The 23660-nt window shown below is 35.5% G+C and overlaps 1 protein-coding gene across 2 annotated transcripts; it reads right to left on the bottom strand.

Moving 5' to 3' along the window:
* Positions 1–9826: 9826 nt before the first annotated feature.
* LOC136036680 (zinc finger protein 664-like) lies at positions 9827–20647 on the bottom strand. 2 transcript variants are annotated; one of them, XM_065718994.1, is made up of 4 exons: positions 20574–20647; positions 15973–16134; positions 15043–15213; positions 9827–12015 (listed from the first exon to the last, which is right to left on the bottom strand). In XM_065718994.1, the coding sequence occupies exons 2-4, from the start codon at positions 16016–16018 to the stop codon at positions 11135–11137; spliced, it is 1098 nt and encodes a 365-aa protein (XP_065575066.1). In that variant the 5' UTR covers positions 16019–16134; positions 20574–20647; the 3' UTR covers positions 9827–11134. The 2 variants fall into 2 exon arrangements, with proteins under 2 accessions (XP_065575066.1, XP_065575072.1); XM_065719000.1 differs by lacking the exon at positions 20574–20647 and adding an exon at positions 19754–20522.
* Between the last annotated feature and the right edge of the window lie 3013 nt (positions 20648–23660).

Below are 23660 nucleotides of genomic sequence, written 5' to 3'. Positions count from 1 at the left end.
CAGACACAAGATGACGACTTAAGTAGCGAGGATGAAAACGAAAAGTACATTCCTCCACGTAAAGAGAAGAAAAATACCAAGAAAGATGATAATGATGATGATGAAGATGTAATACCAGTAACAGTAAGATGGGAGTGTCATGAAGACCTATGTAAGTTCAATTTAGACGATATTTATACTTGTCAACACTTTTTTTCCAGGATGGAGCAGACGAAAACCGACCAACTCCAAACTAATGCATTAATCCCCTTTTATTTGGAGTCTTTAGATGCATGCAAGAACCCGCTGCGTCGTACAGATAAACTAGGTCACTCACCATTTTGTGCAATCGACACCGGATGCTACAGCTTTTTGAGACCGATGAGAGCACTCAAACCACATTTTCCAGTGCTGAACCGATTTGTCTGCGACATATACAAGGCCATAGTCAGATGTAAGATCATCGTCAAGCTGAACATGCTCAAAGCCAAAGGCACACTTAAACAACTGCAAAAAGCAGTCAAAAAGGCCATCACAAGCCTCCAAGAGAGGGGTAAAGCTGACGAATCCATGTTCGATCCGCAGCACCGAATTCTCATTGACGAAGAATCCTTAAAACAGGCGTATGGAAAGAATTTGGAAAAAGTGGCAGCCATCCGTGACGAGTATCCCAGTGTAGCCTGCGACTGTTGCGAAATGCTAAAAATGGGCAAGGACCTGAAAACGCTTCGATCATATACAAACCGAAAAGGCTTTGACGACATGTTGACGTCGGTGCTCGAAAAATTTCAGCAAGACTTACCTGAGGAAGAGCGAGAATTGGAAAACGATGCAGGCTGGGTGAACGATATCAAGGACAACTTCAAAGTATGCACATACTGCGCAGGGAAAATGACCGACAGCAAAGAGAATGCACGATGCGTGTTCAATAGCCTACAGGCGAAGCCCACACCCGACTGCATCAAAGTGCTCAACCGCTTTGAACTTGCGATGATCAAATTTGTAATGACCTGTGTAACCATTGTACGCTTGGGCCAAGTCACAACCTTCAAAAGACCCAGGACTGAGCTGACGGATGCACTAAAAGGAAGAATCGTATACTTGCCAATTGACGTTCAAGCAAATGCAGAAGTTCTGCCCGAAAATCTTCTCAATGTAGACAGCTTTGTGATTCTCGTTGGAGGTCAGCCCACGTACAGTAAAATAGTGTGGACCAGTGTGATAGATCTGAGGAAAGTCCACGAGGCACTACTCTGGCTCAGAGAAAACAACATACTCTATGCCAACATTAAAGCGTACACAGTACAAGAACTGGAGGAAATTCTTGAAACGCGACTCGCAGAGAAAGAAAAAGGCATCGAAAATCCTCAACCTATCCCTGACGAATTAATCCTCTAACGCCTGACAGACAACGCAAAGTCCGAGCTCCTTGAACATTTCTCGGTGCAAGCCATTGATTCAACAGTGCCAAAAGATTTTATCGAGGACTTTAAAAACAACAAACAGAGTGACGTTGACGAATTTCAGTTTAAAAAAATACAGGGAGACGCGGAAAACATTTTCGACCCGGACCTTGACCTGAAAGCATTTCCGCACCTGTTCCCAGACGGTAGTAACGGACTACAAGAGACTGCCCGCAAATTTAAAATGCGAAACGCAGACTGTATCAAATGTCGCCTCCTGAGTCGACATCCTCAGTTCAGACTCGACAAAAACTATCTCTTCCACAATTTCCAATTCCAAGAGGTGGCACACATGTGCAACAGCGTGAATCATATGCTTCGCACCGTAAAGCCCAAGCAAAACATTGGCGATTTCATGCAGAGACTGCAAAAACGAGACGGAGAAATGGAGGGCAGCCTGTTCTCAGTTCAGTCAAAGCTAAGAGGCTCGCGTCAGTACTTTCAAGCCCTATCGACAAAGGTCAAATCAATGATCCAACAGGACGGTCCGCCAGCCCTCTTTGTAACGCTCTCCTGCGCCGAATGGTACTCTATTGAATTCATAGACTATCTGCGCACGATAAATAAGCATGTACCCGGCGCCGCCAACATGACACCTGCTGAGCTCACAGCCATGGACCCAGTTAGCGTCTCGAATCATTTTCACAAAAATGGCGCGCAATGTTCAACGAACTCATCGACGCCAAAGAGAAACCGATTTTCGGCAAACTTGCGAACCATTTTTGGCGCATAGAATACCAGACTCGCGGAGCACCTCACGTACACTGCCTCCTATGGATTGAAGGACCACCAATTATTGGCAAAGATCCTCGTGAAAAGGTACTCGAGTACATAAACAGTATTGCCACGTGCGAGATGCCAGACAAACTAAAGAGTCCGACGCTGCACAAGCTCGTAAACGATCATCAGAAACACCGCTGCAACACCTACTGTCGCAGAAAATACAAGAGAGGCAGAAACTGGGTTACCTACTGTCGATTCGGTTTCCCACGCCCAAAACATGATCTGACTGTTCTCCACGACATGCTCGACTGCCTTGCGACAGGACGCGATAAAAAGAAACCGCGAAGACGAATCTATGATTTGAGACGTGACGAACACGAACGCTACATAAACGACTATCATCCTGCCCTGCTCTTGGCCAATCTCTCCAACGTTGATGTCCAGTACATTGGTCACTTGGGCTCAAAACTGCCCTATTATGTCACAGACTACATGACAAAAGCAGAGTCTGCAGAGGTCGATGCAATGTGGGAAGAAGTAAACAACGCGTTCACAAGCCTCGGCCAGAAAGCAATGTCCTTTCTCCTGAAAACAGTCAAGAATCGCCAAGTTGGCCGCGTTGAAGCAGCAGACAGACTCCTCGGAACAAAGCTGTACAGCATATCGCGCCAGTTTCGCTTCGTAGACCTATCACGCCACAGTGAACTAAAGAGAACTCTAAAAAAATACCAGGAACTCGAAGAGCTCGCAAAAAATAATCCCGACAGCGAAGACCTCTATGTGGCGCATTGGGTTGCAGACGTCTATCCAAACAGACCATACGACATGGAAGACATGAGCCTGTTCGAACTGTTAGCCTGGTACGAACGCGAGAGAAAAGGCACAGACGAAAAACTACTGCTCAGAGATGGATCCTTTTATTTGCGCAGACGAAAGGAAAAACCCTACGTAATCCAGCACAGGCGCTGAATCCAGTGGAATCGGACGAAAAACGCGAGGAATACTATGGCATGCTTCTGAAGCTTTTTAAACCGTGGCGTAAAGAGGAGGACATCTGTTTCGATGGGAAATCCAACCATGAAACTTATTGCATCGAGAGCGATAACTATCCCACCATGGTCGAGTATCACGAGCGCTCTGTAGCAAAAGTACGAGAAGAAGAAGAGTTTGAACGCAAAGTACGAGAACGTGCAAAAGAACTCGAAGAGAAAGAAGCAGCACTCGAAGAGAACATGGGCGACCCACAGAATGCAATTCAAGGCGCCGCCATAGATAGAGCAGCAGACGCAATGGAAGACCTTGTGAATGCAAATCGACGACTGCTCAACGCCAACACAAAAGAACAAGTGGCAAAAGAATATTTGTCTCTGAATGTTGACCAGAAACGTGTTGTTGACAAAGTGACGAACGCAGTCAAATCACCCAACCAGACAGCACCACTCCGTATGATTGTCTCAGGATTCGGAGGTACAGGCAAGTCAGTTGTGATAAAAGTGATTCGAAACATCCTCTGTCATCATTTCAGCAAAGACAAATGTCCCGTCATCGTTATGGCTCCCACAGGACTTGCAGCATACAGCATCAAAGGAGAAACAATACACAGATGCTTCAGTTTGCCCGTCGATCAAGCAGGAACCTCCAAATACTCTGAACTCTACACTGAGCAACTGCTGACACTCAGGGCAATCCTACAGAAAACACATCTCTTCATCATTGACGAAATAAGCATGGTCTCCGCGCTCGCATTCATGTACATCCATCTGCGACTCACAGAAGTCATGAGCATCAACGCTGTCATGGGAAACGCAAATATGCTAGTCTTTGGCGACTTTCTACAACTCAGACCTGTCTCCGCAAACCCACCGTTCAAGCAACTCACACGGCTGGAAATCAAAAATCGGATCGGCTCAATGGGAACATTTGATCTCTGGAGTCACCTTGAATATGACGAGCTCACTATTAACATGCGTCAGAAAACGGACACAGACTATGCCAACCTTCTCGAAAATATTCGCGTAGGAATTTGCACAGACAACAATCACGAACAGCTACAGCGGCGAAAAATCGAATCTAATCGCAGAGCAACAAACGAGGAGATTGCCGACAAGTATATCGAACTAGTGGCGCTTGGGAAAACACCAGTCATTCTCATGCCAAGAAACGTAGACTGCAGATCGATAAACGAAACGCTACTTGCGAAAACCTCAGACAACATTTCCACCTTCACTGCCATCGATAGACTTTCCACCGTCCTCCGTGACAAGCGTATTGAAGCTGAGGCTGCAGAAAACGTAAAGAGCTTTGAAAACGACAGCAAACGAACCGCCGGGTCAATTTCTCACCTCAAACTGGCACTCGGCGCTCGCGTCATGCTACAGCGAAACGTTAACGTAGAAGAAGGTCTCGTCAATGGTTCCATGGGCTATGTTAAAGGATTCAAGATGACAGCGGCAAATATAGCAGTCGGCATACAAGTACAGTTCGACGGACAAGATAAAATCGTGGAAATCGAGCGTGAAACAATGAAATTCGAAGCTCTCAAAGAGGTGTACTACACACGTAGACAGTTTCCTCTGTCGCTGGCCTACGCCATCACCATCCATAAATCCCAAGGACTGAGTCTACAGACTGCACTAGTTGACGGAGGTGATTGCTGTTTCGGACCAGGTATGATCTATGTAGCTCTCTCTCGTGTCACCATGAGCGAAGGTCTACACCTCATCGATCTTGACAGAAGGAAAATTTGTGCAGACACAGAAGCTCTAGTCGAGTACAATAGACTGCGACAAAAGTATCGTCCAGATCTGCCCCAGTTCGCAATACCAGAACCCTTCAAAGTTCCCACAGTTCCAATGGCGAAACAGCAACCAGTTAAACGAAAACCGAGTAGCAGCACCAGCATAGACGTACCACCAAAGAAATCCAAACCTGATGCAGCCAAAGATAAGCCCAAGATTAACCCAACTCCCGCACGGAAAGTGAAACCCACTACAAGTGAGGCGAAGAAAAAAGCGCCCACCAAGAGATTGAACGCGGAAGCAGTTGAAACCTCGTTTCCCACAAAGAAAACGCAGCACGACACAGCTGTCAAACAAAACTATCGCAGTGGCATTGGCCCGGGTAGAAAAGGCCTGAAAAATACAGACGGCTCAGCGTGCTATGCGAACGCAACGATGCAAAGCCTTTTTGCCATGCACTACAAGCTGTTCGAAGTACTTTCAGTTATGCACGGACCTCTCGCCGAAGAACTCAAACGATTGGCACTCAGTTCGCTCGGAAAGAATGAAACTATGGACACTGTGCGTAGCCTCCTGCCGCCACAGCACAACTACACAGGCAGAGATCAGCAATCGCTATGCGAATTCTGGTTCCACCTATTTGAACAACTCGACGCAGAACATCAAGCCAATGACATGAGCCCCCTTCGCTCCCTGTACCAGTTCAAGATTCATAGATTTTCTGTCTGCAGCACGTGCCACTGGTCCAAAACCGCATTGCACCCAGAAGGTACTCCAGACTGTCCATTTCCGATTCCAGGTGTTCTAAATCCCAACGAGCCTGCGATCAACGAAATTATCGACAACAACGACATTTCTTTCAGTTCGGTTCTAATCCCAGAGCAGCCCGGCGAAACATGTCCCAACGGTCACGTCACCAAACTGAAAACAGTCTTCACTCAAGCTCCTGAGTACTTGGCCCTCAATCTGGACAGACGAACACTCTGCCACAAGATTACGCGACGCGTCATTGACTTCGACCCGGAGCAAATTCTTTTACATAGAACAGATGACGCTGACCTCAGACACGGCAACATCTACAACCTCGGCACAATGTCATCAATACGATACCGTGCAATTGCTGTTGTCATTCACTCAGGGTCCAGCTTTGGAAACCAGGGCCACTACTATGTATACCGCAGAACACTGGAAGGTGCATGGTGCAAATGTAACGACTCTGAAGTAAGAGTTGCCAAAAACGCGTCAGATATAGACTTTTCAGGTATGACATCCATGATACTTCAGAAACTGTGAATCAGCAATTAACAGTACTTTAATTCTCGTTTCAGATTCCAGTTGCCATCAAATGTCACAAAACGTAAACAATCTGTTTCTCTAGAAACAACTGTCCACATCTGTTTTTTTAAAAACACCAAAACCGTCAGTGATCTGCCGCGGTTAGGCAGTGAGACTACCTTTTCTTCCCCGTAATCTGTTGTCTGTCATCGGTCAGAGCTTGCAAGCTTAAGAATCATAGTCAACCATGACACAGCACAGCAGTACCAAAAAAAAAACCAAACACACAACAGATTACAAACAGTGACGCCTCATTGTGGCGGGGAAGTGGCAAAGGTTAGCATTTACGTTAAATGTCATCGTACATGAATAAGATTATCATTTCAACCCGTGTATGAATACACGACTTTAAAATGCACTTGCAATATAAGTTTTTGATTGAATTTATGCAAGAAAATCTTATGATATTAAAAACAATATAGCTGAGGAGAGAATGCAAAATCCATATAAAAATCAACCCGTGTGTAGCAATTTAATTTTGAAATAGAATATAACAATTCGAAATTTTAGCAGATCTCGACAACGATGAAATAATCGATGAAAGTGCCGAAGTTTCATCTGTTCCTAGTGTGACTATTGTGCAAAGTTCTGAACAAGTCGTTGTGAAACCTTTTATACAAAAACGGCCTCAGCCATTCACTCGTCTTCAACGCCCAAGTTTGCCAAGAAGAATCAATGACTCACCTCTTCGTCAAAGACAGCACCAACCCACTATAGATCCACTCCTAAGTGAAAGTGATTCTGACTATTATGATGAAAGTGATGATGAAGTTGTTGACAATTTTAAAGAAAATAAGTTAGAAAAAGTCAAGATTGTGAATGGACGTGTAAGATGCTTCGATGTGGGCAATTTCCCCCATTCTGGTAGCTGTAAAAAATTTATAAATTGTGCACGAGTTGACTGGAGCTGTAAGATACATGTCCAAAAGAACTGACTTTTGACCCTGTTGGGGACTTTGCAACTGGGGCAATCCTCAGCGATGTCCGAAATAAGTGTGATATAAATGTGCTTTAAGTATATATTTTATAGCCTTTAAGTGCTCATTGCCAATTTTTAGGTGAATTTTCAAATGTTTTGAAGAAGTTTAAGTTTTTCTCGATTTAATGAAACGTGGATATTTACTTATTTTATATAAATAGTTGCTAAATAAGATAAATAATATATAATTTACTATAATTACCTAAAGATGTTTCCTATATGAGAAGGCATTTTTAGAATAAATTCTTTATTATAGGCTTTTGGACGTAGCGATCAAAATAAAAGTGTATAATTTTGTTAACACCTGGACTGCTTATCATTTGAGAGATAACAGAATATTAGCTTCTTATGAGCAAAACAAACATTTCAGTCATTCTATCTATTTTTTTTTCTATTTTATACAATGATTTAAAATCGGGGGGGTTGGGGGGCGGCAGCCACCCAACTTCCTCTCCTAATTCCTCTACGAGGAGTACAGGAATTATTAAATTACATCCACCATGGATTGTAGAAAAACGTACAGAAATAATATGAAAAAAACTTCGTTTTCTTAAAGAGTTAAAGAGGCTGCGTCCCAAAGTCGAACCTTAAAACGTACAGGAATTAGAAGAGGAAGTTGGGGGGCTGCCGCCCCCCAAACCCCCCGCTTTTAAAGACTCTTTTGTACAGGTTTTTTGTTTTTTTGCTAACCCCCCGCTCTTGGCTTCGGAAAGGCCCTCTTTTAATTAAAAAATAATTGAATAATGGAATAACTTCGAAAAATGTTAAACACAAGAGGACAGGAGAACCATTGCGCCGAAACTAGTAATTAGTAACAATGAAGTCCCCCCACAAAAAAACCTGTCCAAAAGGGTCTTTAAAAGCGGGGGGTTTGGGGGGCGGCAGCCCCCCAACTGCCCCTTCTAATCCTGTACGTTTTAAGGTTCGACTTTGGGACGCAGCCACTTTAACTCTTTAAGAAAACGAAGTTTTTTTCATATTATCTCCACTTAAAGTCCGGCTTGAACACCTTATTCGCCAATTTGGAAAATTCATCCTAGCCAATAAGAGCCACCGATCACTACTACCCGAACCAGCCCCTCTCAATAGCCGAACTCAGTTACAAAATAAACTTTTTTGAAAAGTTGTAGTGTGTGATTTTTGTTTAAATGTATGATTTTTGTGAAAAAACTGGATTTAGCTATGCTACGATAGTTTTTAAATATACCAATCTCTCTCTCTCTCTCTTGATCTTTGTTCTGAATTAACCTTTGAGTTTAATTAATTGATTTAAGTTATAATGTAGATTAGTCTTTTAACATTGTAATGTTTGTAGATCGTCGACTCCGTAAACCCTGACATCTATTTTTCACGCTTATTTTATTTATGTTTGCAAGTTACAGGGGGCAGGCCTATTGCAACTACTTGAAACAAAATGTTTAATTTGGAATTTTTTAAAGGTTTTTGCAAATTAAGCTTCATTTTCCATTGCTTATTCCACGAATCAAATAACAGTTAAATCCTGTTGGTTTTGCGGTATTATTGAATAATAAAAAAAAAGCTTTTTCAACAGAGACTAAGGAGGAACATTAAAACTTAAAATTAACAGAAACTATTACGCATATGAGGTGGGTTGTCTTTTGCTCTTTACAATAAGATTTGACTTATTATTAAATTATTTAAGAATGACACCTCAAACACATCGGCTGTTAGATTTGTATAATAAGCTTTTTGAAAGTTATAAAAAGACTTTAACGTAAAGAGCAAGTATTGATGATGTTATAACCCCCTTTATATAGATAATAGTTTCTGTCCGTTTAATATTTCTTTTCACTAATATTTAAACTTATTTAATTACTGATTTTTTTTTTAAATAACGTCAGGAAAACAAGCTCCTCCTCCAAGCAAAATTCCCTTGCACCCTCGGAAAGATCCTGTCACTAAAACCCCTCCAGTCCTCGAGATAAATTCTCCTCGAAAAATATCTGTAAACTCCTAATAGCCAATAATATATTTAAATAATGGTCAATTTTCATAGCTTGCAACCTTACCTCGGAGGGCTGCGGGGAGTCAATTTTCCTTAAAGACATCCTAATTTAAGCCAATTTCCTAGGGAAGGAAAGAATACCTTAGGATATGCTTAACAAAGGAACTTACAGCAGTAACTTTAAATCATATCAGTTTTTCTTTTACGCCCCAAAAGAAGTCAAACAAATAATTTTTTGGCATTGATCCTTTCTTAAACCGTTCGTTGAAAGAATCAAAACAAACATATTTAGTCTATTTTTTGGGAGGAGGGGACTTGCTCTTTTACTACATAAGAGCCTTCTTACACCACGAAGATGTTGGCATCAGTTCATGAAATGTAATTAAAAAATTCTTTTCATTGGTATTCCTTATTCAATGCCAATAACAAATTTGGGTTTTACTTTGAATCCCGTTATAGGCCAGCACAAATGGTAGGACAAACAAACAAGTCTTTCAGTTTTTCAAAATTTTGGTGACCTTGGCCAAGGGATGTGAGTTAGCATAAATTCGATCATTTGCAAGCAGCATCCATGTAAAAAAAAAGTTGTGGTCTACTTAGGATAGCAAACAAAATTCTAAAAATAATAAAGAAATTCAAAGAGTAAAATATTTAACACATTTTAATAACACAGCACATTGAAATACTTTAGGGAAGATAACTTTTATTTTCAAGTAACAAAACAGAACTTTTCCAAGTACTGACAAATGGAATTTCCAAGCAAATAAAAAACACAACTGGGTTCTTTTTTTTTAATCAGAACCGAAGTAAATCAGAAAGGATAGTTTATAAACAAGAAAAAAGAACACAAATGAGCCATAATTTTTTTTTTTTTTTTAATTGATTCATAGTTTCCCTTTCTTTAGCCTTGTTATTCTTTTCATCGTTTTTGTGGACCTATATGAAACTAATTCCGACTAATTATATCTTGGGTAAATGTTAAGTTTCTTTGAATCTTGATTATTATGCATTTCAGCTTTAAACAATGTACAATTCTGTTTCTTTTGAGGTTATTGATTTGAGATGGATTTTGTTGTTGTTTTTTTTCTTCTCATGTAATTCTATATCGGTGATCGGCAGAAAAACGAACTTCATTTGCCAAAATATGGAATTACCAGAAAACTAGACAAAAACATCCAAAGTATAAATTAAATATTAGCCAAAAATATGTGAAAAATTAATACTTTATGAAGTTTTCTTCTTATAATAAAAACCACAATAGTGCCAGAAGGTCTTGGGGTAGTCCATAAAATGAGAGGTCTTTCTGAATAGGTTGTTGGATGCTAATTCAGGGCAGACTTGAATGAAAATAATCTTTTGCATAAATCACGTTTAAATAGTGTCTCATTTCTATGCAATTTTTACGCTTGTTCAGACAGTCCAAGTCACGGCAAACGCATCTTGCATAAACCATCCTTTAAATAGTTTCTTTTAAATCATCTTTTGAATATTTTTTTAAAAAATATTTTAAATAGTTGGATAAACTCTTTGGAGCTCATTCAAAAACCTTGATGTAGACAAGCATTTCTTAACATACATCACATTTGTGACAATTAAGCAAATTTGTATTACTACTTTTCACAGGAGGATGATGAAATTGCTATAGAAGCTAAACACATAGAAAAACATTAAAAAAAAACTTATCTAATTTAAAAAACTATTCTTATTAAGAACTACTCAGTGGTAGTGAAAATTAAAATCCCTAATCAATGAGGACACAGTTTGTCTTACGATAATCTTCTTAAACTTCTGCATGAACTCCTTGATGCTGGTGAAAATTACACCAATCAGAAAGGTTTTATTTTTACACACATCCATTTGAAAGATTTCTCGCCTGTATGCAGTCTTTGATGTGCATTTAAACTGCAAACTTGCTTAAAACACTTCTCACATTAAACAAAAATTTAAATGGCTACTCAGCCATATGCACTCTTTGGTGCCTGTTCAGACTGCCCAATTGAGAAAAGCATTTTTTACATACATCGCATTTAAACGGCTTCTCACCTGTATGCACTGTTTGGTGCCTGTTTAAACTACCCAGTTCAGAAAAGCATTTTTTACATACATCGCATTTAAAGAGCTTCTCACCCGTATGCACTGTTTGGTGCCTGTTCAAACCACCCAGTACAGAAAAGCCTTTTTTACAAACATCGCATTTAAACGGCTTCTCACCTGTATGAACTTTTTGGTGCTTGTTCAAATTGCCCAGTTCAGAAAAGCCTTTTTTACAAACATCACATATAAACGGCTTCTCACCAGTATGCTTTCTTTGATGCCGGTTCAAATATCCTACTTGAGAAAAAGTTTGGTCACACACATCACATTTATACGGTTTTTCACCCGTATGCACTCTTTGGTGCCTGTTCAAACTATGTCCCAGAGTAAAGGTCTTGAAACATACATCGCATATAAACGGTTTCTCTCCCGTATGTACTCTTTGGTGCCGGTTCAAATGTGATAATTGAGAAAAGGTTTGGTCACAAACATCACACTTAAATGGTTTCTCACCTGTATGAATTCTTTGATGATTGTTCAAATTACGCATTCGAGAAAATATTTTGTCACATACCTCACATAAATATGTTTTTTTCTCTTTATGAGTTTTTTGACATCTTTCCAAATTTCTATACCTTATACTTTGCAGGCAACTTTTTAAACCTGTTCCCTGATTTTGTACGCCTTTTTCTTCAGGTTCTGATTCATTTGAGAAACTGTTCGTAGATGGATTCTTTGAAATAACTAGTGAAGTATTTCCCTGTAAGTGTGGTCCAGACATGTTTGATGAAAAGCAACCTAAAAATTTAAAAGTCTCTTTAAAAAAAGGAATGTTTTTTTTAAAAATTAAAGAAAGTTAAGAACCAAAAAAAGCGAATAAATCAAAATATCTAACTAAAAACCGACTACAAAAAACATACATTTCAATATGATTTGATAGTCTACAGAGTAAAAAAAAAACTTCAATATGTTCTAAAAGTCTACAGCGTTAAAAGAAAATGGTATATATTCTGATGTTTTAACGACTAATGTTATTTTTATTCCCTCTTCTCACCCTCATTGTGACACTTTTATTACCTTTTAAAATTATTTATTCTAATGTAACAAAAAAAGGAAAATGAAACTTTAAACATTCAGAAATTATACGGAGGGATAAATCAAACTGAAATTGAAGGATAGGAAATATTACAACAACTATTGGAAATTATTGCAACTAAAAGAGGAAGAGCTAATAGGATCCAAAAGGTAAATTTGAAGGTAAGAATATTTTGAGTAGCTGCAAAGCTTTGGATAAAAAAAAAATCTAAGAAAGTCACGTTTTCCTTAGGCCTTAGAAAATACCAGTTCAAATAGAGATAAATCCTTTTAATAGACAGTAAAAAAAAAAGAAACGAAAAGGCATATTTTGGTCAAACATTCAGTGACATCGTCATCAGCAAATAGCCAATTTTTTTGTCATCGTTTTTCACTTTCTATTAAAAGGATTTATCCCTATTTGAACTGTTATCTGCAAGAGCTGAGGATAACGTGATTTTCATTGCTTTTTTTAAAACCTATGCGATTTGCTTTGCTTTTCTAGCTAATTATTTAAAACGGCTCGTTCTAAAAACAGACAAATGAACTTTTGACTTTATCTGCACAAAATGAATTAAAAGGAGAAATATACACTATAAATATGGATTGTAAAATTTATATAGAGATTTAGTTTTAATGCTTTTTATCAAACCTTTTCAAAATAGCAAACCTGCCAAACTGCTATCAGGTAAAAATTTTAAAATATTCATTAAAGATTAAAAAAAACCGGTTTGGCAAACACCTGCACATTAGAATAAGGTAAAACAGAAATGTCATCTAAGATCAAGTTCCTTTGTCCTTATTTTGTCCAATAAAATATTGTCCAATGCATATCAATCAACAAAAACGCAATATTTCAGATGTACCTTCATCGTTATAACAATTGGGTTCTGATTTCTGAGTGTCGTATTCAAATTTACATGGTCCTGAAATGCAAGGTAAATTGAGCAAGGGAATACCTTCACGTTTTGGTGACAAAATACAGTCTGGAAAATGAAAAGGTTTCTCAAGGTCACCTGATAAAGCGTCTTCAACTTCTAAAATAAATTTTAAATTAAACAGACACAGGAAAACTTATGTCTTTTTTTGTGCGGTTGGGTCTCGTGGTTTAAATATACATAAGTCTGCACAATACCATAGACAAAGTATTGCACCTCTGACTGAAATTTATCTTACAGGGTTCTTTCTTTTCTTTTTTTTTTAAATCAAAATCAGAGTAATTCAGTGAGGATCGCTTATAAACAAGAAAAAGAAATACGTTAGCCACAAATTTGTTTTTGACAATACATTAATGGTTCCCGCTTCTTTAGCCTTTTGATTCTTTTCATCTTTTTTTCTTTTTGTGGAACTAGATGAAAAAAATTAAAACTACTTATATCTTGCTTTCTTGCATAAATTTTTGATTGCTTAAAAATCCTGATTATTGTGCATTTCAGTTCTGAACAATGTAAACTTCTGTTTCATCCAAGATAATCCATTTAAGAGACAATTTTTCCGTAAAAGATTTTTCCGGGATTCAGCTTTTTCAGCTAATATGGTTCCACATTGGTCATTGGATAAAAAGACAAATTTTACTTGCAAAAAAAACGGAATTACCAGAAAACAGCATAAATATTCAAACTGCTAATTTAAGTATGGGAATTAGTCAGTTCTTCATCAAATCATCTTGTTTAAATAAAAATCACTTTTGTTTGATAGGACTTGTTGCAGTCTATTAACTGAGAGATTTTATCAAGAAAAGGGCTTATTCAGAGCCTACTAAAATGAAAATACTCTTTTATATACAAATCACATTTAAATGGTGTCTCAATTGTATGCACTCTATGCGCAAGTTCAAATAGTTTAGTCGAGGCAAGCGCTTGTAGCATAAATCATCTTTTAAACAGCTTCAAAAACACACATTTAAACAGTTTCAAATAGACAGTCAAAAACAAGGACAACAAACTTTTGGATATTTCGGTAGCACATACAGTGACATCATCACCAGTAAACACGTGGTATATTTTTTTTTTGTATTGTTTTTCACTTTCTATTAAGAAGATTTACCCCTATTTAAACTATTATTTCTAAGCCAAAGGTTAAACTGACTTAGGTCATTTCTTTTTATTCAATGCGACTCGGTATGCTCGTTTTGTTATATATTTAAAACAATTCGTTCAAAAAACTAACAAAAAAACTTTCGACTTCATCTGCACAAAATGAATTTGGTATTTTTATTTGAATCTAGTGTTTTCAGTCAATATTCTATACTAAAAATTTTTGGTAGGCAGTTCAGATCATAACAGCCGATTTTCTGCTTCTTGCAAATTCAACTTGAAATCAAAATGATGGACAGATGTTTATAAGAGAAATTATTATAAATAAAAAAGATAATTATTTATTAATAGAGAGAGAATTATTAAGAAGTATTATAAATAATTATTTATAAATATTTATTTTATAAATCAAGAAAATTATTATAATGAGAGAAAAATACACTGTAAATATGGATTGTAAAATTTACTTAGAGATGTAGGTTTAACAATTATTATAGAGCCTTTTGAAGAATAATAAAATCTACCAAACTACTTTACACTAAATTTTTAAAATTTTTCATGAAAGACTACAAAAACGGTTTGGCAAACACCTGCACATTGGAATAAGAAAAGACAAAAAGGACTACTTTACGATTAAGTCCCTTTGTCTAATTTCTGTCCAATAGAACATTATCCAATACATATCAATCAACAAAACACAATATTTCAGATGTACCTTTGCTGTTATTACATTTGGCTTCTGATTCCTGGGCGTCGTATTCAGATTTACTTGCTCCTGAAATGCTAGGTAAATTGAACAAGGGGACATCTTCACGTTCTAGTGAGAAAAGATGGCTTGGAAAATGAAAGGGTATCTCAAAGTCACATGGTAAAGTGTCTTCAACTTCTAAAACAAGTTTTAAATTAAGCAGATATAGAAAAATTTAACAGTAAAGCTTTAAAAGTAAACAAATCTAACTACTTTTTTCTTTTTAGTTACGCATAACAATGCAAAGATACAGACATTGTATATACATATATAAAATTAGATGTCTATTAAGGTTTTATCACAAATTGATTTTAAAATCTGCTTTTTATAAAGCAAAGCAAAACCTGAAACATTCAATAAAACTCATTAACATAGAAAAAATAAAACCTAAAATTCAAAAAAAAAAATTTCATAACATAGAACTAATTGCTCGTAAGTGTAAATTTAGGATAACGTAGTGAATTAGAAAAATGAATATTGAATAAAAGAATATAAACAAAAAATAAACATTTTACAGCTTAACAATCACAGCAAAATTGACAAATTAAAGGTAAAGAAATAAATACAAATGCATTGGGTATTTTCTGCATTAGTTCCCAAACAAGAGATACAAAACCCCTGCTTTGCTGGTAATTCTTCGTTCATCATACCTGCAAATGGTAAAGATTGACAGAAAAACAGACAGAATGACTGAAAAAATTTCTACAGGATGATTACTCGTCCCACCAAATTTAAATATACAAGCTAATAAACTAAATTTAAATGTGTTGTGCAGCAGTTACATTTTTCCCTTGTGACCACTTAATAAGAAAGGACAATAAAAGGTGACAAATATTTCCCAGATCAAATTAACTTTTCTTTTATTTTGTAACAGAAAACTTAACTGTATAGAATTACCGCTTTTAATGAAAGAATCCTCAGAAACCACAATGAGATCAGTCATTTTCAGAATTTATGACAAGTCCATGAATGATCTTGGAATGGAGCTTTTACAACTTATGAGAAGTATAGTACTGTCATCAACACTTGGATACAACATAAGTTTTGGCCAGAAGAGTCCTAAAATAGAAAATATGTAATGATTGATGACTAATATCAGCTTTTAGCCACTTCAAAGCAGATTTTATCTTAACACAGATTAAATAATATGCTTAACTCCTTCAGAAGTTAAAGGCATAAGAAATCTGATTTTGCTTTTTTAAGAAAAGGGTGCAAAAACTCTAAAACTGCCTTTTTGATATAACTATTTTTAAAGTGCAGCTGTTCATTTTAAATTGTAATAAACTTTCACGGTAAAAAAGTAAAATACGACTGTTAGCTACATTTCATTCGTGAATTTTCCAAGCCAAAAACAATTAGGCTGGAAAATATGGTTTAACTCCTTAAAAAAAAGCATTATTCATGGTCTTACTGATTAAAAAAACTACAAAGTGTAGCCCTATTGTGTATGTCATTATGATTCCCAAGAGGGTATGTTAATTAAAAATTAAGTAATTACCTTTTAAAGGAAATTGAAATTCAAATGTAAAGTAAACTGAAGAAATTTAAGAAATATGTAACAATATTTGAGTAAATAAAATGTAACAATGTTTTTCTAAAATAATATTGAAAAATTGGTCAATTGTTTAGGATAACTAAGGAGGACAATCTTCCTGGGACTGACTTATGACAAGGTCTAAATTTGCTTTCAATAACTTTTTTATCCAAATATTGTTTCAGCATCTATGCCAATGTCATTATGAAATAAATTTCACCATTTATTACAACTCTTTAATAACACCTGAAGACATTATACTGATGTAAAAAACAAAATAATAATCTCTGTTCAACAAATTTTCTACATGCCATGGTTACAGTGACAGCTGTAGCCTAAGATAGAGGACAAAGATGTTGTAATACCCAGAAACCCTTTAAAATTATGTCAATTTGAAACAAAAGTTTTCCAGAAGTTTGCCATTCAACCTTTTTAATAGTGTTCCATCTAGACTTACGTTTTTAGCAACTAATAAAGATAAACCAAGTCATATTGTTACCAAATATTTAAAAACGTGCTTAAAAAAAACAAGTTACTTCCGTACATTAAATTTTTTAGGAGAATTTCCTGATGTTGTAAACAATATATTCAACAGAATAATAATTTCACATGCAAACTTACCATATAAGAATATAGATTAGAGAATGAAACCCATCATTCTGTCAAAGCAAACCTGCTATAAATTAAAAATTTTTTAGAGGAAGTAAATCAGAGAATATTACATATTATTATTAACTTACAAATTAAATTAACCACAGATCTTCAATTCTTCTAATATCCTTCCAGATTATTAAATATGTATATTCTGTTAAAATTGGCTTTTAAATTCTAAAATTGGGACCATACAAATTTACATGGTCAAAACTAATAGCTTGACTAACCTTCAATCCAACCTTCTTAATTTTACCCCTCCAAGCCTCTTTAGCAACCTACTAAAGATAAACCATAGCCTGTTGCAACTAAAAAGTTTAAAAACCACTTTCAAAAAAAATTCACTCTTTTTTAAAATAAACTTGTCAATTTGGTAAATTGTTTGTGCTTTATTCAAATTGCTAATCCCCCTTCAATATTTTGCTCTTGATCTGCGTTTGAACTAAGCACTCAATAGGTATTGAAACTCCATATCTGCATCAAGTATCTTTTGCATTTCTAAATTGAGCTCCCATTTTTCCTAATTTTATAAGACGTATATGACTGTTTTAGGTCCCTCTTAACCAATTTTAAGAATCAAAATTCATTTTTAGTGTACTTGGTACTTTTACAAACAAACAGCTGAAAAAAGATATAGAATATTAAAAAATGAATAAAAAATTCAGCAAACTATAAAAAAAAATAAAAAGATAAGCAAGGTTTTGCATATAGCACAGGCATAACCAAATTTTACAAGGAGATCATGACACAATAACCATGGTGAGAATTCAATTTAAATAAATATAAACACCCAACTTTAATTTTCTTTTTTTCTTAAATTACATGCCTTTGATTGTTTTTTACCTGCACAATATCATTTGCCATCTATATCATCCTGCTATCAAGAATCAGTGACAGTTTTGTTTGAAACAAAGCCTGTTAGCATGAACAACATGATTATAGAGAGGGAACCAGTTATTGGGATATGTTAAAAATAAAGGAATGCAATTTCAGAAACAAAGGAACTTAATGCATTTATTAAAAAAAAAAAAAAAAAAAAAAAAAGGAAATAGCAGATAACAAGCAAACAAAAGCAGAAGCATCTTGCATATTAGTTTTCAAATGATTTCCCACAAATCATGAATTAAAAATAGAAATAAATAATATATAGATAACAAATATGTTATATCTCAATAAAAAATGTCTAAGATATCTTACGTTTGAGAAAAAGGTCACAAATCTTGACTTTAAGTTTTTATTCAATATTTTAGCACTGTTCTATAGTTAAAAATAAGAGAAAGGGGTATCATAATACAGGGTCTATTAAGTTTCTAAGTAAAATGACTGTTATCTTCCAAAAGAACATGGGAAATGCATAGAGTGCATTCACCTAATTTTTAGCTTAGTTTTGAGAATATCTATAAATTTACCAAAAAATTGTCCCATTTCTCTAGATATGAACCATACTTCGATTTTACAATGGTATTCTAAAATATAACTTTTTCATTTGAGAATTATTGTATATTCCAAGTCCCTTATGTCTTCAGACCTTTGAAAATTAAATAGAATGCCAAAAGAAAACAAAATTAAAACTCATGGTTGATCTGTCTAAAAACCCTCTCAGCATGAATGTTCAGCATACCACTGAACATAAATGTGTTCAGATAAATTCTTTACTACTACTTTCAAGAAAATTTTGAAGAAATTGTATTATCCTATGAGCATTATGCTTTTACTGACATAGGGAGAAATATCTTTATTTTCATAACCTTTCTGGTTTTTGATTATATGAAAATAATTGAGACAAAAATTTTGGAAATTAATGAAAAATTATATTAAGTAAGTAGAAATGATAGTCACTACCAATAAATCATTAAAGGTGGCTACACTGGGCAAATGATTTTTTCCAATAACCAATTTTTTTCAGGGAAACAGTGAGATTTTAGGGGGAAATCCCTCAAAATTTGTGGATTGCATTTTTGAAAAAAACTGCTGACCAATTTCTCAATCCCATGAAAACTAACAAGTAGCATTTCTAGGATGTTATCTTGTTTTCTGCTTGGCTGGGTCACAAGTTAAATTTTTTTTTTAATAGTCTTAGTTTTAAGAAAAGAATAACACAAGTAACATCATATTTATGAGCACATTTTAAGAGAGAACATTTTAATAGAGTTACTTTTTTAAGAGAGTAAATTAATTTATCCAAATTAATGTTAGAAAATCAGTGCTTGTGGATTATATAACATTAAAAAATGGATTTATAATGAAACAATATGTTTGGGATCAATGTTTTAAAGTTTGAGACATAGGTTTTTGGCCTTTTTATACCCCATATTTAGGTAGTTTTTATGAGCTCAAAAAATGCTTAAATCTAAATTTGAGGTAGATGTAAGTATTTGTAAATAGCATAGAAATAGGCATCAATTGGTATATTCACTTTATATGAAAGCCAGTTATGTCGTTTAATATAATTTTACCAAAGTATGCCCCAGGGAGGTATTTTGAAGTACCTACCTTCACTCCTCTCTCTAGAGGGTCCTGACCTTCAAAAATGTGTGTTTTATAAAAGTGAAACTTTGTAAAATAGATCTTCTGCTTACATCAAGAACAACAAAAATGGTTGCTTCACAACTTTGCTCAATCCCAACTTATAAGGTTTTAAAGATACGCAAATACATTTCCTAAATTTTGAAAAAAAATCCATTGATATTGCTCAGAATTTTACTCAAATAACAGGAATTGTATTTTTAGACCTAAAGGCAGAGAAAAGGCAACTGGTAACTGAAAATTAAGGTAAAATATTATTTTTTCAAACTTTCAATAGGTATAGACCTGTCATGTAGGCAAATTCTAGGGCTCTCTAGAGGGAGAAGGAGTGGAGGTGGGCACTTTAAATACTTTCCCAGAATATACTTTAGCCTGTAGACCCATCCCTGAAAGTTTCATTTTTCTAGCCTAACCCCTTTCTGAGATAGCAATAAGTCACTCAACTAGAATTTTATCCTCTTTTGTTCTAACATGTCACCTTCTGAAGAGAAGCTAGGCTATTCTAAACCTTTACATATTTTGAAAAATTGGGCAGGGAAAAAGCAGATATAGCCTACAGTTAAGGAAACTTTATATTTGGATTTTTAATTATGATATTTAGTTAAGATCTATCACTCTTTTGAAGATGTTTCCTTCAAAGAAGACCAATCCTTAATGAAGGTTATTTGGAGCCAGGCTACTTTTAAGACCTAGCCTTAACCAATCTTTAAATCATAGTGCTTGTATTACCCACTGAAAATAAGACTTATAATTCTAATTTCTAAGACTAGATCAAACAAGTTTTTACATTTGTTTGGGTTAACCTATGACCCTAGTTAATTGATTTAAGTTATTTATGGGTGTGTTCCAGGGACTTACTGTAGTAACAGAATGGAAACTATTTCCGTTCCTAGCGGGAAAATGGTTACTGCCCAACCCGCTGGGAACGAGAATAGTTACTGCTGGCAGTAACCGCAGTAAGTGATTTTCTTACCGTGCTCAAAAGAATGGTTAGCGCAGTAAGTACATAATTCACCTTCTTCAACAAAAATCTCATACAACAAAAAATAAATATGGACAAGAATGAAGTAATGGAATATCAAGTTATTTGCTTGGAAGAAGGTGGGACGGTGATTTTGCAAAAGAGAGAGGGATCTGAGCCAGGTTAGTAAATCACCATATTTTGGGATAAACATTAAAGGACACCCTGAGTAGTAGGCTATCTATTAGCAAGTAGGTTAAATGAATGAAAAACTTATTATTTAATTTAAAGATTTCCATGTTTTCTTGCATATCCAGGCATAATTATTACCTTAAATTGCCATTTGGAATCATTCTAAGGATTGACTTCTTCTAGGTAACATTGAGGCTCCATTAAATTGCCACACGGGAGCATTCTAAGCACTGACTCCTTTTAGGCTCTGTAAACAGGCCTAGGTGAAGTATTACAGATAAGTTGAGGATTTATGGGCTGCCAAATCATTATTCTGAGACTGTCTTTAATCCTATTGAAGAAGTAGGCTAGGGTAGACTATTCAGAGTCTATTCCAAAGGATGGTAATTTTATCCAGTAAAATTCTAGTTGATTGACTTCTTGCTATCACTGAAAGAGGTTAGGTTAGGAAAATGAAACTTTCAAGAATGGGTCTACAGGCTAAAGTATGTCCTGGGAAGGTATTTCAAAGTACACATCTCTACTTATTCTTGCTCTAGAGGGCCCTGATCTTTGATGGCCTTCAAAAATATATATAGCTGAAGTTACATGTTTCCCATTGATTCTGCCAATCTATCCCTCAACCTTTAACTCCCTGTTAATTGAAGCAACTGTGACAAAGCAAGAATGGGGGAAAAGGTAACAGGTGACAGAATACATTGGAACTACATAATTTTGGCTATATATTTGCACATTAGGTAGGTTGGAGGTAAATTATAGTATAGAGATGCATGCTTTTTCCTTTGGTATGTAGGCTAAGTAGAAGGTCACTTGTACCTGATGCTGTCCGTGTTGTTTTTAGTTGGATGGGAAACATCCAAAGAAAGTTTCCTTTGAAAAGGAAAGGTGAGTTTGAATTTGTCAAAGCTTGGAGGTTTGCCCCTTCAGTCTGTTTAAAGGAAAATGGATTCATAATTGAAGCTTTGTTCATTTCAATCTCAAGGGTGACCTATATTTGTGACAATTCATTAAATGGTTGTAAAGGGATACGTTTGTTTATTCATTTGTCTTCTTTGTTTTCTAACAGTTTTTTTAATCTTTAAATTGATATCCATTTCTTACAAATTTTTATTGATACCAGAGGTTCATTTGCAAGTTTTCACCTACTTTGTAATTCCTGGTCTCACAATTACATTTAAATTTACTGAAGCTAGGAAACATAGAGCTCCTATCCATTTAAAGAAAATCAATGGATATAAGTAGGTTTTATTGTATTTAAGTCCTAGGGCCATGGCAATTTAAACAAATTAAAAAAGATTAACTTTAAAATACTTGACATTAAATAAGCATAATAGTCACAAAGAAAAACAAATAACAAAATTATACTTCTGTGTTCAGTTGCCAACCTGAGCAACTGTCATAAATTTTTTAAATCTTGCAGAACATTCACCCCAATTACATTCTATCTCTACAAATATAATACAAGCTATCTCTCATGACCTGCACTCTTGTCCATACATCCACATTTCAGGGAAATAGAAGGACCATCATACTTGTATTCTTTATTTCTACTTATATTTCATGGGTTTGAAAGAAAGTTTCTATGGCTAAGTCAGTAGGCCAGTAAAGGACCTGGTGGTCCTTTAGCCAGGTAGTGCAATAGGAAGCTAGGGACCAGCCAGCCTATGCTCTTGCATGCCCTTCCTTCTTACTGTCCCTAGATTTCCATCTGTACTCATTTAAAGTTAGGCCAATTCTAGCTGAGGTTAGTCATATCACCAACCCCTATCCAAAACAAAATAAACTGACAATGCCAGGAATTAAACCTGTACCCCTTGGACAAAACATTCCAACCCAGAACGTTTACCACTTAGCAAGGAACACAAATTTGACCAGAGAATAATAATTATTTGAAAAAAGTAGAATATTGAAAAAAAAAACTTGCTATAGTTGTCCCACTACTATCTTGTAAATGCTATAGGTCCATTTTATTTAGGCAAATCAATTTAAGACAGGTGTCAACAAAACTCCATCAGGGATTGTATTTGCTTAAGATACAATCAAGCTATGTGAATGCTTAGTTTTGTGATATTCTAGTCTTGAAATAATAAAAAAGAAAAAATGTATATGTTCTATTTATTTTTCACCAGCTCATTTGAGCAAAATCATTTATGACAGCCAAATGCCCATGGTTGGCTTAAAACCTCTCTAAATGCTCTGAAACAGAAGGAATAAAAAAATTATACTAATCAGCATTAAACTGTCCCTTAAATTTAAACACGTGCATTATAATTCGAAAATGACGCTACTGCTAGTCAGCTTACTGTGCCGTTCCCACTGCCTCTACTGCAGTTAAAAATGGGCAGTTACCGCGCAGTAACTGCAGTTACTGAAAAACCATCAGCTGGAACACACCCTATAATGTAGATTAATCTTTTAACACTAATTTTTTGTTGTTGCTGTTGATGTAATCGGAGGGAGCTTAAAGAATTTTCTTCTCTATGCTCCAAACTGTAACTCTTTGCAGTCAACAAACTAGAAAAACTTTAATGAAAGTAAAACAGTTCAAAATAGGGATGATACCTTTTTATTGACAGTGAAATATAAAATTATTTAACTGGATATTTCGAACACACATACAGTGTTCATCATCAGCAGTAAAACTAAAAGACATGAATAAAAATAAACATAATTTATACCTAATAAACTAATTACATATAGTTTATTGCTCTTATTTTTTTC

Source organism: Artemia franciscana, chromosome 2, assembly GCF_032884065.1.
Source record: "Artemia franciscana chromosome 2, ASM3288406v1, whole genome shotgun sequence".
NCBI lineage: Eukaryota > Metazoa > Arthropoda > Branchiopoda > Anostraca > Artemiidae > Artemia > Artemia franciscana.
The sequence above is the reverse complement of the archived record's forward strand: the minus strand, read 5'-3'. Positions and strand labels throughout refer to the sequence as shown.